Source organism: Nomascus leucogenys, chromosome 13 (genome assembly GCF_006542625.1).
Source record: "Nomascus leucogenys isolate Asia chromosome 13, Asia_NLE_v1, whole genome shotgun sequence".
Lineage (NCBI taxonomy): Eukaryota > Metazoa > Chordata > Mammalia > Primates > Hylobatidae > Nomascus > Nomascus leucogenys.
In genome coordinates this window covers 56,982,205-56,999,961 of record NC_044393.1, presented here as the reverse complement: position 1 = coordinate 56,999,961, position 17,757 = coordinate 56,982,205, and the positions used below count along the sequence as shown (strand labels likewise).

Below are 17,757 nucleotides of genomic sequence, written 5' to 3'. Positions count from 1 at the left end.
GCTGCAGACATCTGTAGTCCTTGGGTAACTGAGATGAGAGTGAAGAGAATATTCTGTAGGAAGGCAAAAAAGGTCTAGGACAGAACCCTGAGATAGAATCTAGAGTAATACTAACAATTGGCCAAGTACGGTGGCTCACACCTATAATCCCAGCACTTTAGTAGGAGGCCGAGGTGGGCGGATCACAAGGTCAGGAGTTCGAGACCAGCCTGGCCAATATGGTGAAACCCCATCTCTACTAAGAATACAACAATTAGCTGGGCACGGTGGTGGGCGCCTGTAGTCCCAGCTACTTGGGAGGCTAAGGCAGGAGAATTGCTTGAACCTGGGAGGCAGAAGTTGCAGTGAGCCGAGATCGTGCCACTTCACTCCAGCCTGGGCGACAGAGCAAGACTCGGACTCGAAAAAAAAAAGAAAAAGAAAAATACTAACAATTAAAGGGAAGCCTAAGAAAGGGGAACTTGCATAATACGGAGAATTCAGCCCAAAGAGCAGATGTAAAAATGGAAGAATATGAAATCACAGAAGTTAAAGTGTTTCAAAGGCAAGAAAATCAGCAATGCTAATTACTGCCAAATAAAGCAGTGAAGAAATTAGTCCACCAGATTGAGCAATAAATGGATTCATGCCCTAAGAGCAATCTATTGGCACAAGCCGTAGACTGAGGAGTGAGTGGAAGTTGATGAAATAAAGCATGGACAACTCTTTTGAGAAGCTGGGTTTTGAAGGAAAAGTGCAAACAAAATTGGTAACTCAAGAAGGACATGGGACCAAGAGAAGGAGTATTTATGTGCACACAAACCTGTGTTAATGAGTGCAAATGCATCACAGGTACACACATAGAAGCACATGAAATTGTAGATGAGAAGGAAGGAGTTTGAAGACTGAAAAATACAAGAATAAAAATCACAAAACCAAGTCTCTGAAAAGGCAGATGATGTGCTACCAAGCCCAAGTAAAGGGATTAGTCTTAGGGAAAATGGCATTTCCATAGTAATAGGAGAGATATTCAAAAGGATAGGTGTAACAACAGGTAAAAGCATTATCAAATTTAGGACATCAACTTGAGGGAGTTCTCATCTGATTTGTCTTTTATGTAGTATTTAAAAGACAAGGTCATCCACAGGCAGAGAACACAGTATACAAGCAGAGATTTAAGAAGAGTAGAAAATGAAAATGGCCATTGCAGTGACCAGGGCAGTGTACCATCTTAGGAAATAAAAAACTGTCAGCAAGGCTGAGGTTCTTGTTGAGGTTTGTGCCAAGAATTAATACAAGTACCAATGTGTAGGGTGTGTTTTTCTCCAGGTATAGTCAACAGCCTGGAAATAGCATAAAAAAGGCAGACTGCTGCATTCAACCAGAACTAGAGTTTTGCCAAGCAGATATGACAGAACAGTGAGACAAGCAACTCAAGGACATCTGTAAGAGTGTGGTTAAAGTGATGGACTATGGCATCTAAGCTGATCAGGAATGCAGTCAAGACTGGAAAGGGCAGATCAAAAAAGTCGCTCTATGGACTAGAAAACCTAAAAAAGGGTATAAAGTACACTAGGAATAACTGAGTAAAAGAGGAAAGGAGATCATGGTTAGACAATAAAATATCTGAATTTATTATTTCAGAAGTAGAGCAATTCCTGGTGATTACAAGGCACAGTGGCTCTAAAATGGAGGGAGGTCATTGGAAATGTGTGGAAAGCTGCCAGATGGACAAGAAGGGAGAACAAGGCAGACAGAAGGTCTAAAATAACATGGTGTTCAGAGAAATGCAAGTAGTTTGACATTTCTAAAACCTAAGTTAAGAGGCATCAAGATGAGGATAGAGAAGGGAAGAGCCAAATCATGTATATGATGGTAAAGAGAATAATCTTTATCTGGAATGCAATTTGCTCAGGATAAAAGCTGCCCTCAAATATCTGAATGGCTGTCATATTAAAAAAGAATTAGACCAGTTCTAGGAAATAGAAGGGTAGAAGGTACACGGAAACAGACTAAAATAAAGGAGAACATTCTAAATGAGTAAATACATAAATAGGTTGTCTTGAAAAAAACAAAAGTAAACTCTTTATTACTAGAAGTGTTTAAGCAAAACTCAATGCTGATCAGCCTGTAATGTTATACAAAGAATCAAAAAGGGGACCTTTAAGTCCCTTCCAACTCCAAGGAGGTAATAAGAGGCAGAAAGACAACACTTACCAATTCTACACCTATTACTCCTGCACCAATAACAACCATCTTTTCTGGAACTTTTTTTAAAGATAAAGCACCTGTAGATGACACTATTGTATCTTCATCAATCTGTAAGAAAAACAAAAGATATAATCAAAATAATTTGAAAAAATCTAGTACAGTTGACCCTCCATATCCATGGGTTCTGAATTTGCAGATTTAACCAACCATTAATTGAAAATATTCAGAAAAAAAATTGATGGTTGCATCTGTACTGAACATGTACAGATGGTTTTTTTGTCATTATTCCCTAAACAATACAGTACAAGAACTACTCGCATAGCATTTACAGTGTATTAGGTATTATAAGTAACCCAGAGATGACTTAAAGTATACCGGAGGAAGTATGCAGATTATATGCAAATACTATGTCATTTTATGTAAGGCACTTGAGCATCTGTGGGTTTTGGTATCCAAGGGGGGTCCGGGAACCAATCCTCCAAGGATATGAAGAGATAAATGTATTTATAAACTGTGATCTCAGTAGAATCACTAAAAATACTAAGTCATTTATTTGTTTCGAGGTATCTATATACCTGATTTCATCAAATCCCATTAAAAATGCTGACTTTAAATTTTATCCTCCAATATTCCAAACGCAATGGTCAATTTTAACTTTATACTGTACTCAAACATATCTTAACATAAAGTGTTCTATAGCTGGTCAAAATCACTGCAGAATAAAGACAGGTAACTTCCCAAAGCTGAATGACCATCAAAATATAGTATTTCAGTCAGAAATCTCTCAAAGCTCACAAATAGCATAAATAATTTATAAAACGTATTTCTGAAGAAAAGTTATAATGGTTGTAAATTATGAAGCATAAATACCGTGATTCCAGGAAAAGGAGTAACTTCTGAACCCGTAGCTATAAGAATGTTCTTTGTATCAATAACCTGAGTGCCGCCATCAGCTTTCATAGCAGTGACTTGATTTTTGCCAGTTATCTTTCCATATCCATTGACATGAACAACCTTTATGAAATAATGTTTATAAATTCACAGTTTAATTTGTTTGATAAATCATTCAAAGGAAAAATTACTCTGCAAATAATTTATCTAAAACAAAATGCTTCCTTACTTAGTAATGCTATACCACGGTGCAGCAAAAAAATCTGTGATATATGTCAGGGAAATCTATTTCAGGTTAGCAAGCTATTTTAAATTAAATAAATATTCCCCTGTAACCAAGTTCAAATATCATCACTCTATAATGCAAAGTTTAATGTGTATTCAAAGTAAAGCAGAAATCTGAATATTAAACACTGACCTTATTCTGTTTGAATAAGTGGGCAATTCCACCTGTTAAAGCTTTTACTGCAGTACTCTTCTGCTCCATCATCTTGTCTAAATTCAAGCGAACTTCGGACACTGTAATTTGTTAAATTAATCTTTAGTTCTTAGCTAAATTCTTGAAGCAATGTGCGGTGTTTTTCACTCACCAACTGGAAAATTTCAACCTAATGCTTATAAAAGGTAGTATTAAAGTTTTAAAATGTAGTAACTTATAATTATAGTTGACAAAAGGCCAACATCATTGTATCACAGAAACAGAACCTATCAAACACTATAAAATGTCTACCTTGGGTAAAAATACAGTCCAAAATAAAACATTATATCCCACTGTGATAACATATCCTCCAAACACCTTATGATGGTTGTAAGTCTGGAAGATATGTAAGTAGAAATGACAAAGTAAAACATCATCTGAAATTTTAAATAAAGGAAAATGCTAGATTTCATGAAACAAAACAAATAAAAAATACACGTTTAAAAATTTCAAATACAGAAGCTTAATATTAAAAAGTTTAATCACCTAGGTTTTAATCACTCATTCAACTCAGAAGAGAACTCTGAAGCAACAGTACTAGATAAAAATGCTCAACTCAATTAAACTTTAGAGGTAAGAAGGGTATCTTAGAAAGTACCTCATATAACAACCAACACATATCTTAGAGATAAGGAAAAAGAGACTCTTGAGAGATTTCTGATTTACCCAAGGTCACAGAGCTAGGATGTAAAAGCCTTGCCTACAATGCAGGTCTCCTGACTACCCCTAGATCTTCTTTCTTTACATAATTCCATTTTTCATCTAGTATGATATTCTATTTGCTTTAGTGCATATACATCATCTCTATACCCAATGGATTGCCTATAAGTAGTCCCTCAAACCTACCTCTGTAAAGAAACAAATGAAAGAAAAGTAACAACCCAAGGTTACGACTAGGTCCTCCAGAAGAGACTACCTTTCTGGAAATATCTACCAACAATAATAATTGGAGACAAAAGATTAAAACAGCTCAAAAAGTACGTCAAGAGACAAGATATGTTATGAAATGTCCTCTTCCTTTTCCGCTATGCCTCACTCTTTCTCTCCTCTAATTTTTCTACTATCAACAGCTTAAGTGGGCCTTCCTTCCTCTATCTCCCCACAGTACTCAGGAATCCAGCCTTCACAGTGATCTCCAGGTTTCAGGAAATGAACACTGACTCTTTAAAAACACATAAAGGCAAACCTCAGGAAAAAGCTGGCAAAGGAACAGAGGATATAATGGTAGAAATCTGGATTTGCAGGGTTAGGCTTGGTTATACTTGGCTGGGAGAAATCTGGATTTAGGCTTTCTTTTTTAAGTAAATCTCTCCACATTTTTTAGATTCTTTATTTTACTCTTCCTTCACTAAACATCTATTATACATACATTAGACACATTTAAGTCTTTAGACAGAAGAGCCAAGTCAAGCAGTCTGGTAATATCATTAAGTATGAAAAGTATACTTACTTTCAATTCCTCTAGATGCAAAATCTTTTCCATGGGCCATATGGTAATAATGAGAGTTGTTCAATAAAGCCTAAAGGAAATTAAAAAGATGAAATTATCAAATATTCATAAATAGACTTCAAATAATCCAAAAGCACTTATGAAATGATAGTCTCCTTCTTTTTATTTTTTGAGACGGAGTTTCGTTCTTATTGCCCAAGCTAGAGTGCAATGGCGCCATCTCAGCTCACCGCAACCTCCGCCTCCCAGACTCAAGCAATTCTCCCTGGGATTATAGGCATGCACCACCACGCCTGGCTAATTTTGTATTTTTAGTAGAGATGGGGTTTCTCCATGTTGGTCAGGCTGGTCTCGAACTCCTGACCTCAGGTGATTCACCCGCCTTGGCCTCCCAAAGTGCTGGGATTACAGGCATGAGCCACCGCGCCTGGCCGATATTCTCTTTCAAATGTTCTCATCACAAAAATGGTAAGTACTGTGATAATGAATATGTTAATTAGCTTGACTAAATTATTCCACATTATAGTCATAAATCATAACACCACTTTGTACACCATAAATATGTACAATTGTAATTGGTCAATTTACAATAAAAATTTAAAAAGAAGTTAAAAAAAAGACATGGCATTCTCCACACGGAATAGTATATGGGACTACACCAATTCAGTTTCTCTTATTAATCAAAGACAAACAATAATGATGTGAAAAACATTCAACAAACAAGAATGAAAAAGACATTTTTACTTTCTTTAAAAGTAAAAGCATAAGTACACACTTCAGGGTGGCAGGTGAAAAAGGCAGTCATGTTTAGATACATAAAGGACCTAAAAGAACAATTTACTCTCTATTATCTCTTACAGTGGTGAAGGAAAGATAAAGAGAAAAAACTAGAACATCAGAGTTTGTTTGAATGGAAAGCTAGGCATTCTGAGACAAGGAAGTTATTTCAGGAATGTGTGGCAGACTAGTGACAGCACTCTTTAAGTTTTACAAAAGAGAAGTGTGTTTTTTATCACTCTGTTTTCTCTGTGTGAAATGTGCCACAACTTGGACTGTTTTTTAACAAGTGTATTTGTCTAATCTAGTCTCAATCCATCCTTCTAGTTGGTTGCTAGACAAAAACAATCTCTGTGCTGTACAAAACATATGCTCACCTTAGAAGGAATACAACCAACATTCAAGCACGTTCCACCAAGTGTTTCATTTTTCTCAACGCAGACTGTCTACAACCAAAGAAAACATTATTTAACTGCACATAACCTCAATGTTTCAGATCACTAAAATTCCAAATAATGTCTTAATTCTTCTACAAAACAAGCTATTCGGGCTGTGCTTTCACAGATACTAAAATACATAGTCCTTTATAATTTATCATTTGAATAATAATGAACTCTTTTGGGCTAACCCGAAAGTGAATTATTCTAAAAGATATTTTTGTGTGCTTAACATTACCAAATATATGCTTTAGTTCTATCACTGTATCTTCCAAAGTGTGATTAGAAGCCAAAATGAAAAGTACTGGGAAGAGAAGAAAACTAACAGATTTCACTTTCCATTCCAAGAGAATACTACAACCAAATGAACCTAATCTTTATTAGTCTCAGGCTTACAAGTAATTTATAGAGTTAAGAAAGTATTTACCATGTTTTTGCCTGCAAAGTACTTTATAAATATGATCAACCCTTCCCAAATTAAAATAAATCAATACTAGTTTAAGTTCAAACCTTACCTTGAAGCCTAACTGGGCAGCTTTAATAGCAGCAACATATCCTCCAGGACCAGAACCTATAACTGTTACATCAGCATCAACTACGATAAAAGCAAATTGATATAAAATAGTAAATTGCTTAATATTTACCAAAAAGAGCTCTTTGGAAGAGCAAACAAATAACCCGATACTTAAACCGCTTAGAGTACAAATCAGCATTTTCTACATAGTTTCTGCACTATTTGATTACTACTACTTGATGCTCTTTGATGCTACTGAAAAATGTAGCACCAAATTTCATTTTCTATTATTTTCTATTCATTACAACATACAGAAACACAACTGAGTCCTGTAATACTCACATTGCATTCACTGACCTTCCTAAATTCTATTGATTTAATAACTGACAGGAATTTAGTGATACTGGAAGACAAGTATGTGTGAAACAATAGAGCCTGAGCTTTGGAATCTGACATTCTGGGCTTCAAATCTCAGCATGGCCAATGATTAGTTGTGTGAACTTGACCAAACAACTTAACCATTCTGTAATATGGGGATGAAAACACTGCCTTCAATGATTGATGTTCGAATTAAATAAGATAATTTTATATAATGCTTTAGTATTTCCAATAAATTTAAGACCTATTACCTTTTTCAGGTCCTTAACTTCTGAAATATGAGAGAAAAAACAGCTTCCATGTAATATTTAACAAATATGGTTTAAACTTGCATATTGATAATTTTTATATACTTTACGATAATAGGCTAACCAGAATATTCAATTAACTATTGTGGCTATTTTTCAAATAAAGACAAAAAATTGAAAATTAATTTTGATCAGTACCCTTAGGAGTGTAACAATTGTAATACAAATGTGCAAATAAGTCCAATTACTCTGATTCTTCTCAATCCAACTTCAAATAAAGTAACAATGACTTTTAAGAGTTAGGAAACAGTCTCCCTTTTCTTCCCCTTCCACTGTCCTGACAACCCCAACTAGTCTAGCATTTAGCAATTCATAACACATATTCACATATATTATCATGTTTGAGTCTGAGAATTTCCTATGAGGAAGATAAAGATGTCATAAATAAGACATTTCACAGAAGAAACAAGAAGTTCAGAGAGGTCAATTAACTTGTCTAACGTTAACCGCCAAGTGAGTTGCAGAGACGAACTAAGCTTTTTGATTCTACTTCCAGTGGTCTTTCCATTATTCAATACTATTCCATTCCTCAGTTTTGACCATCATAAACTGAAATCCCAGAGAGCAATAATCAAGCTTTATAATCACTACCTATGTGACCTTAAGTGAGTAATTTAACCTGCTTCATCTTTGTTTCCATACCTGGCAAAAGAAAGACCACAAAAAAATCTACTTCATAGGGTGGTAAAAGAATAAAATAATGTATGTAAATAATTTAGCATAGTACCTATAGCATACATAGTAAGTATTCTATACATAGTAGCTATATACTGACCTACAAAGAAGACTATTTTAATTTGCATCACCCCCTCTCCCCAAAAACACACATCCCTAGAGTAATAGCATTCAAAAAACCTTTGCTGGCCTGAACAGAATCATAGAACCTCTGTGTTAGTGGATAACTAAGTTACTCAGCCCAATTATCCACAAAATCTAAGAATCCCTCCTGTTGAATAAATGAAAATACTAGATTCTCTTTGGTTATAGCAGATGATAACTGAGATAATACATGAAAAAATATGTAGTCATTTCAATACATGAAAAATTGCTTCAATTTTTACTGATCCATCTGTGCTTTTTAGCCACCCTGCTTGGGTCACTGATTTCAGTTCAGAATTAAGTATCTAATAAAATGTATTTTTATTTTCAAATCTTGAACCAAATGATGATCTACACAACATCCCTTAAATGGGTTCTAATTTTTAATTTCAGAGTAATGTAAATACAAGCTACAAAACAGGTTTCTTTGCTGAATTTTTAATGTCTTTCCTGACTAAAAATTTAGGTTTACTGAATAAATTTAAATACACTAAAGCAAAATTAAAAAAAAAACAAACCCATCCACATTGCCATACAACCCAGAGAAAACTGTTCATAGGTCCTTCCAATCTTTCTTCTAGGAAAGTTTTTATAAAATTCAATTTTTCCCATATTTTATATTCTTTTCTCATTCTTACATGAGCATATATATTTATAACATATAATATTGCTATAATTCTCCAAAAACCCTTTTAATGACAATAAAACTGAATTAAATATTTTAAATTTTGAGTATATGTATTTTTGAGCATATATTTTTAATCACTGATATGTAACAATTCTTATAGTAGGTCCATGGTACTAAAATGATAAATAAATTTGGTTTGGAAAAGAACTTGTTTTAGTAAGGTCAGGAGAAGTAAACAAGAGATAAAAGATAATAGCCAAAAACCTTGGGTTTTATTTCCCTATTCACTGTGTAATCTTAGGTGTTACTTTTTTTAAAACTTCAGAAAATACCAAAAATTCAAGAGTTCCCTTCCCACTGTAGATACTAGATGTAATATTCCATTACAATACCACTAAAGTGCTAAGATGCACAAAAATGAGAAAAAAGCAGACTCTTTATGTAAAGATCTGTCAACTGAGAATACAGGAGGGTATAAGCCAGGAACAAACTTTCAAAAACAAACCAGTATTTAGGGGAAGTATACACACATCTGCAATTTACTTTGAAATGTATCAAAAAAATAAGATGGACTGATGGATAAACGAATGGGCACAGATGTGGTACTGTAAGCACAGAAAATGTTAATGGAAGAAAACTGGGTGTTCAATGTAAAATTCTTACAATTTTCTAAATGTTTGTAATTTTTCATAACAAAATGTCAGAAAAACAAATCATCTAACTCTCACCTGTACCAAAGGATGCATATAAATGAAAGCTGACAACCCATGATTCTGACTCACCCTCTCCTTGTCAAGAAGAATTTCACAGGTTGGGTCCCACACATAAAGTTAAAAAATCAGGGCCAGGCGTGGTGGCTCACGCCTGTAATCCTCAGCACTTTGGGAGGCCGAGGCAGGCAGATCACGAGGTCAGGAGATCAAGACCAAACCCCGTCTCTACTAAGAATACAAAAAAAATTAGCCGGGCGTAGTGGCGGGCACCTGTAGTCCCAGCTGCTGGGGAGGCTGAGGCAGGAGAATGGCGTGAACCCAGGAGGCGGAGCTTGCAGTGAGCCGAGATTGCACCACTGCACTCCAGTCTGGGTGACAGTGCAAGACACTGTCTCAAAAAAAAAAAAAAAAAAAAAAAGTTAAAAAATCAGGATACAGGCCAGGCGTGGTGGCTCCCGCCTGTAATCCCAGCACTTTGGGAGGCCAAGGCAGGTGGATCACCTGAGGTCAGGAGTTCAAGACCAGCCTGACTAACATGGTGAAACCCCGTCTCTACTAAAAATACAAAATATTAGCCAGGCGTGGTGGCAAGCTCCTGTAACCCCAGCTACTCGGGAGGCTGAGGCAGGAGAATCACTTGAACCCGGGAGGTGGAGGTTGCAGTGAACTGAAATTGTGTCACTGCACTACCCTAGCCTGGGCAACAAGAGCGAAACTCTGTCTCAAAAAAAAAAAAAAAAAAAAAAAAGGATACAGAAAAGTAGTTAAAGGAAATACATTTATTTAAGGCAAACCTGATGGAAAAATGGCAAATGACAGCTAAATAGCAATCTCTGTTTCAGTGAAGTGATTCAAACAAGGTCCTTTAGATTCTGAAATGTGTGCTCCTATCAGGTTTAAAGTATCAGGTTGATACTTTAAAAATACTGGAGTACAGTAAGAAGTGACTGACTTAAACAAGGCAATTAATGTTATTAAAATTAACTCAAAGAAAAAAGGCAAGAAAAGTACTCCATGAATTCCTACAAGTGTTACATATTAGATCATTATAAGGAAAATAAGGCACCTCGTTATCCCAGGCTACCACTGAAATAAAGGTGTTGTGTTACAAATCAATTGTAATCATCAATATAATTACTACAAGAAGTCAGTCTGTGTAATCCCAGCACTTTGGGAGGCCAGTGCAGGAAGATCACTTGCGGTCAGGAGTTCAAGACCAGCTAGGCCAACATGGTGAAACCCTATCTCTACTAAAAATACAAAAATTAGCTGGGCATAGTGGTGCATGCCTGTAGTCCCAGCTACTCATGAGGCTGAGGCATGAGAATCTCCTGAACCTGGGAGGCGCAAGTTGCAGTGAACCAAGATCACACCATTGCACCCCAGCTTGCATGACAGAGTGAGATCCAGTTTCAAAAAAAAAAAAAAAGTCAGTCTACAATAATACCTAACACCTGGGTAGCTTAAAATGTGCCAGTTAGTGAGCCAGTCACATGTACTGTCTTATGTAAGCCTCATTACATTTCTATGACATAGTTATTACTACCATTAACAGAGGAAGAAAAGGTTGAAAACAACTAAATAATTTGCATAAGGCTACACAATCAGTAAGTAACCTAGCCAGGATTCAAACAAGGTCCTCTAGATTCTGAAATGTGTGCTCCTATATACCATTATGTTCTACTGCCTTCCAAAACACTCAGATGATCCCATAATCTCCAGGACAATCAAGAACTTCAACTAAAATGACTATCAGTATGAAATCAAACATTTACGACTCATCAGTACCTTCAATAACCTTATAATACAGTGAGGAAAAAGAGGCACATGTCAAAATGAAGATAAAACCAGATTTTTGGCCCGGTGTGGTGGCTCATGCCTGTAATTCCAGCACTTTGGGAGGCCAAGGTGGGTGGATCACCTGAGGTCGGGAGTTCGAGACCAGCCTGGCCAATATGGTGAAACCCCATCTCTACTAAAAATACAAAAATTAGCCGGGCGTGGTGGCAGGCGCCTGTAATCCCAGCTACTCGGGAGGCTGAGGCAGGAGAATCACTTGAACCCAGGAAGCAGAGTTGCAGTGAGCCAAGATTGCACCATTGCACTCCAGCCTAGGCAACAAGAGCGAGACTTCGTCTCAAAACAAAACAAAACAAAACCAGATTTTTAAAAAGAAAAAACGAACAGGGAAGGAGATGTCATAAGGCAATAATCATTAATTACCAAATTTACTGAATATAAAAGCTACTTGGTAAGGTTTATTTGTTGACATTTTGTTGAGGGGTAAGGGAATTTATTTTTACACTGTCAATGGCCTTAATCTCCAGTCTTTTTCAGTAACCTCCTCCCATAGTTAACACCCTATACTTGTTATCACCCAAAACTGTTCAGCCTCTGAAATCAATACTCCACTCTCTAGTCATAACCTCCTGGTCCCTAAAGAAGAAATATAGTAAAATAAGAAAGGATCTGAGTAAAACAGACCTGGGTTCCAAACTGTAACCCCGCTAAGTTCTTGGGCAAATTAATCTCTCTGGGCTTTGATATAACATGGGGATAATAGTAAGGATGACACCTGCAGCCTCGGGTTGTAAGGATCAGAGACTACACATGTTATGATCCTAAGAAGGTGCCAGGTGCATACTAGTCACTCAGTGTCACTCCCCTTCTCAGATCCACCTCCAAACTTAAGTCCAGCAGCCTCTAGCCTCATTCACATCCTCCATTTTAGCCTACCCAGTGCTACCACAAAGCTAAAACCCAACTCAGATGTTATTCTCTTTGTTGTTATGCTCTGTTGGTTCCCCAATCTCTTGATAAAGCCCATGTTCCTAAGTACAGCATCCAAATTCCTTCAGTAACTATTTCTCCAGCCTCATCTCCTACCATGTTCTGTTTACTCACCAATACCATGCAGTTTAAGCTTCAGTAAAAGTAAATTACTACTCTTAGCCTACACGCATAGAATTATGCTGGTCTACCTATGTACAATCTGTTCCATCTACCTAGAAATAAACACTAACAGCACGCATTTCACATTACAAACACTACTTTAGGCTCTCAGGGGGGTGTGCCTGCACATGCTGTGTCTGTGTGTGTGTATATATAAATGACATAGCCCAACTTCTTACAGTCTAAATAAAAAAAAAAAGAATTACAGTAAAAGGTCCAACCTGTAACCAGAGTTACTCTCAACCTTTTCAGCTATCAACATAATTCCTTAGGAAAGAATTATGCGACCATTCCCAATCCATATATAGATGTCGTTACTCCCTATGCTTAGTCTGTGGACCCCTGTCACCATTATGTGTTGGATGTTTGTCTCCCCCAACTGAATTGTAAGCTCTATAAAAGCTGGGTCTTGTCCGTCTTGCTCACTGCGGTATTCCAGTAGCTAGCCCAGTGACCAACACATAGTAGATATTATTATTTGTCAAAATAATAAAAGAATGAATGAATGTAGTGAACGTGAGTGATATAAGTGCAACAAGTTTAAGTGCTACAAGTTTAAGTGCTGTCGTGAAATAAAAGGTCACATCAACAGTAACACACACAACTTTGCAAATTCTAATGAACCTGGTTCATAAGGCTATTCAGACATCTCTCAGATGTTGTAACCAAGACTGTATCATAAGATTTGAACTCCTCAGGAGAGTCAATCAATACTCATGTAAGGAAGAAAACTGAATAAAACATTAACAGTGTAGGCTCTGAAGTCAAAAGGATTCTCCCAGCTCTGTCATTTCCTAGTTAAAAAACCTAACTCTTCCATCTATAAAATGGGGAGAACAGCAGCACACAGGTAGTAGAAAGACCATGAGGATTAAATCTGTGCCTGAGACAGAGTTAAGCCCTCAGTGCATCAGTTAATATTATTGTTGTTGTAGCTGGATACTTACTTTGTACAAGACACCATACCGGATGCTTTGCCATATAGCAGTAATTAAAACAGACCCGGCCCCAGGGTTCATTCAATAAATATGTACTGATTACTTACTGTATCACTTTAGGTACTAAACAAAACAGTCACAGTCACACACAGTCCCTGCCCTGATGAAGTTTGCATTCCTGAGGAAAAGACAGTAAGCATGTACCTCAGATAAATACAAGTATGTGTGTAAAATGCTTGTTACTGCATCCACTCAAAGCTTTTACACACTTTACACACATGGGTACTAAGTGATTTATGATTTACTCAATGTCAAGGGATCACCAAACTGATTATGGAACGCTCAGCCTCATTCCTCTAAAATCTAAGTTCTGGCTCAGGGTCTGCCTGGCAAATAGAAGGCACTGAATAATCTTTGTTGAGTGATTCCAAAGATATAGAGTTAGCCATGAAAAATATCCTTTAGAAATGAAAATCTAACATTTCTCCTGTTATGTGAGTTGAGAAGAATGAGATTCCCATTTAACAAGAGACAAAGTGTGTAAGAGGTCCAACTTTTCCCTTCATCATCATATTAGCATTTTTTTAAAAGGATTTCTTGACCTGTTCAAAGCTAGGATACATCACTCACTCACTGTTGGTCATGGGTGACTAGAATCCTCCCCCTACCCTTCCTCTAGAAATAAAATATCCAAAATGATAACAGTTGGATAACAGTTGAGGATACAGGATTAAATTACTTCACAGAATGCAGGGAGGCTGATAGTCACAGTTCGCCCAGATAATGATTTCTGTAATTGAAGCTTTAAGACATCTAATTTTACTTATAATCCATATGGGTGAATTCAGTAAATGTCAAAACAGTACATTTCAAATAATCAATACCCTTGGTACTGACAGGTCAAAATACTTCAGTATAATCTTATTAACTTTCTGTTTTAAATACTTAAAAAAATAAAATGCATATCCTTTATAGGAACTTCAAAAATATAAAAAAAGTATACAGGAGAAAATTCCATGACCCATAATCTTCCTTTTAGATCCTGCTAATCTTTAAAACATGCTTTTGATAAACCCATGAAGACTCTCATTCAGGATGTCAATAAAGTCATCTCATCATTCTAAACAGTGTTAAAATAACCAGTACAACCTTCCTCAATTAACTCAATTAACATTTTAAATGTAAACATATGAAACTGCTGCCCTGCTCGAAACCTTTGTTTCCCATCATACTTGGAGTATAATCCAAATTACTAGACCTGCCTTACAAGGCACTCCATGATCTGTCTCCTGCCTACCTCTCTGATTTTACATTCTATGGGTTTCTGCTCCAGCCATACCAGCCTTATTATTCCTTAAACTTCACAAGCTAAGTCCCACCTCAGACCCTTCTCAGTGTTGTTTCCCTCTGCCTGAAGTAACCTCACTCCCCCACTTCACTCATGACCCTGCCCAGACATCATCTCCTCAGAAATGCCTTTCCTGACACTGTATCTAAAATTCTCTCTTCCTCCCTATTACCTGCTTTAATTTTCAGTTACTTCTCAAAATGTTTGTCCGTTACTTATACATTGTTTGTCTTTTATCACCAAATTACAAGTTTCATAAGAGCAGGGTTTTTTTACCTTGTTCACCGCCTGGAACACACTAGCTCAATACACATTCAAACGAATAAATACATGAACAAATGAACTATAAGACACTTAACAAAAGTTATTCCAATATTCACTAGCTTTTATATTGAAATGGAAAGGAACTGTCAGCTAATGTGATGAAAAAGATGTTTTACTTAAGTACTTACTCGGCTGATCTGCGTAAGTTCTCAGAGGCACTGCAGAAAGTCCCTGTAGGCCATGAGATACTCGATTGAAATGGCCTCTCTAAAACAGAAAATGTTCCTATTATGTAAAATATGAATTCAAAACATAGAACTACTGAAGGTTGATGAAAACAGAACAATTTTGGGCAAATGTATCAAGCAAGGATTATTAGTGTATCTTCTTCCATTGCCACACAGAAGTTACAGATCAATATCCCCTCTTTGACAATAACTAATCATTTAAACTTTTCAGCCTCAGCTTGCCACACCCATCTTTTTATTATGAATAGTCAACAAACCATCTCATATTTAACTTAATTTTAAAAACGTATTCAATGGTATTTTTATTCAATTTTCAGAAAACATGGCTAATTATTAGTGCCAGGGATCATTTTAATGTCATAAAGCTCTGAGCCGGCCGTGGTGGCTCACGCCTGTAATCCCAACACTTTGGGAGGCTGAGGTGGGCGGATCACCTGAGGTCAGGAGTTCGAGACCAGCCTGGCCAACATCATGAAGCCCCGTCTCTACTAAAAATACAAGAAAATTAGCCGGGTGTAGTGGCGGGTGCCTGTAATCCCAGCTACTCGGGAGGCCGAGGCAGGAGAATCGCTTGAACCTGGGAGGCGGAAGTTGCAGTGAGCCGAGATCGCGCCATTGCACTGTAGCCTAAACGTCAGAGTGAGACTCTGTCTCAAAATAAATAAATAAACAAATAAGGCTCTGAAAGTTCTAACTTAAATACTTCAATAATCTATACATGATAATCCTTTTACCTGTAATTTTTGTTTCCTAACTCTAAGCTAGCACGTATATATAGTCCGTACCTACTTAGAACAATCTATGAAGATGTTCCTGAGTCATCAACTAGGATAGCAAATTAGACAAGGTAACTTAGGAAAATGCACCAAGTAATGTACTTACGTTCTGGAGCTACTACAGTTTGACAAATTGCATCATAATCTCCCTAATCTCTATACGTGGATGGCTCCATTTCCTAAAGGCAATGAGGCAGAAAGCAAGCAAGCAAATAACCCCTGCTCACAGTAGGCAAATGGGCGGCAGTGACAAAACCTACACTGATGTTTCCTATTCCAAGGCCACTCTTAAAACTTGAGGTCAAGACAGCAAACCCAAAGAGCAGCAGATTGACAATCCTGAGTTTCAGTCCCACCTCCGCCGCTCCCTAAAAGCATGACTTGTAGAATGTTACATTAACTTTTAGGAACTCAGGTTCCTCATCTCTGAAACAAAAGAGTTTGATCGCTATATTATTTTTAAGGTCTCCACCAATACAGTACCCAGCCACGGTGCCACATACACACAATTTGGCTGTATCTGGTAGGCAAATTAAAAAGGAGAGTTGTTCTGATAACCTGCTGCAATTAAAGATTTTAAGCCTCCAGGAAGACGTGAGAGATGGCAATGAACAGTTGAAAGCTGCCGACACTGACAAGACCTTAGGGGAATTCCGAGGGCTATCTGTTGGAGCTAACTGGGTCTAAACCATTCAAGAAGTGACCCCAGGGTTACCTGCCCACTGCATAAAATTAGGCCACTCAGTGGTCAAAATTAGGATGAGAAAAAGGCAGATGGTATAAAGAGCCAGACTACATGGGACATGGGTGGCTTATACTTCCTCCAAGGTAGAGGCCTATGTGTGACCGGGATGGCCCTCGGCCCAGGCTTGGGGGTGTGGCATGTGTGACCGCCGGCCGTCACACAACCCGAAAGGACTTGCCACAGCCTGGGCCCAGGCCCGTCCCTCGCTTGCTGCAGCAGCAGGACGAGCTGCTACCTCGGAGCCTAGGGCCGGGCTGAGCGGGTGCAAAGGCGGGGCCAGGGGTGGTGCGGCCCAGGCGCCCGGCCTCCGCCAGCACAACAAGGTTAGGCCGCGTACCGGACCCACTGAGCGGGACCTTCCGTGCCTCTGGCTCAGCACGACCCCACCTACTCGGCCCTCACCTTGGCCAAGGAGCAGTACACACGACTCCAGCTCTGCATTTTTCCGCTGTATTTTCCTCTCCGCCGATGCGTTCACCTCCTCTGGGCGCCTCCGCCGCTTCGCCAAGGTCTCCCCGCCCTGCGCATGCACAGGCGCAGCTACGTCATCGCCCGGGAGCAGCGCGATTGGCCCGCGCGGTTCTACCGCACTAGGCGTTCCTGTCAAGGCTCGGCGTCCCTGTCAGGCTCGGCGTCGTACGCTGTCGTAAGGAGCGTAGTGCCTTGTCGCAGCGGGGGTGGTGGTGGGAACGCTTTAGGGGCTGGCGTCAAAATGTCGAACACGATGTATTCTTATGCTTAGAAGGTGAAATAAACAAATAAAACTGTCGTTTGCTTAATGCACACTACCGACAGTAAAGCGTGACAAGTTCCACAAGCTCTTGGTTGTGCTAGGCATTCCTCGGCACTTCCTACAGACATCTCATTTCATCCTTGCAACAACCATATGGAGTATTATTAGTA

General features: G+C 38.1%; 1 protein-coding gene across 1 annotated transcript in view; it reads right to left on the bottom strand.

Moving 5' to 3' along the window:
• DLD (dihydrolipoamide dehydrogenase) overlaps positions 1-17,438 on the bottom strand; it is a 30,408-nt gene extending 12,970 nt beyond the window's left edge. The window contains exons 1-8 of the mRNA XM_012512221.2: positions 17,257-17,438; positions 15,274-15,352; positions 6,739-6,818; positions 6,164-6,232; positions 5,010-5,079; positions 3,500-3,600; positions 3,061-3,204; positions 2,197-2,298 (exon numbers count right to left, since the gene is read on the bottom strand). Coding sequence (XP_012367675.1) covers positions 2,197-2,298; positions 3,061-3,204; positions 3,500-3,600; positions 5,010-5,079; positions 6,164-6,232; positions 6,739-6,818; positions 15,274-15,352; positions 17,257-17,295 — 684 coding nt within the window. The 5' untranslated portion in view covers positions 17,296-17,438. The remainder of the gene's footprint in view (positions 1-2,196; positions 2,299-3,060; positions 3,205-3,499; positions 3,601-5,009; positions 5,080-6,163; positions 6,233-6,738; positions 6,819-15,273; positions 15,353-17,256) is intronic.
• Positions 17,439-17,757: the final 319 nt, after the last annotated feature.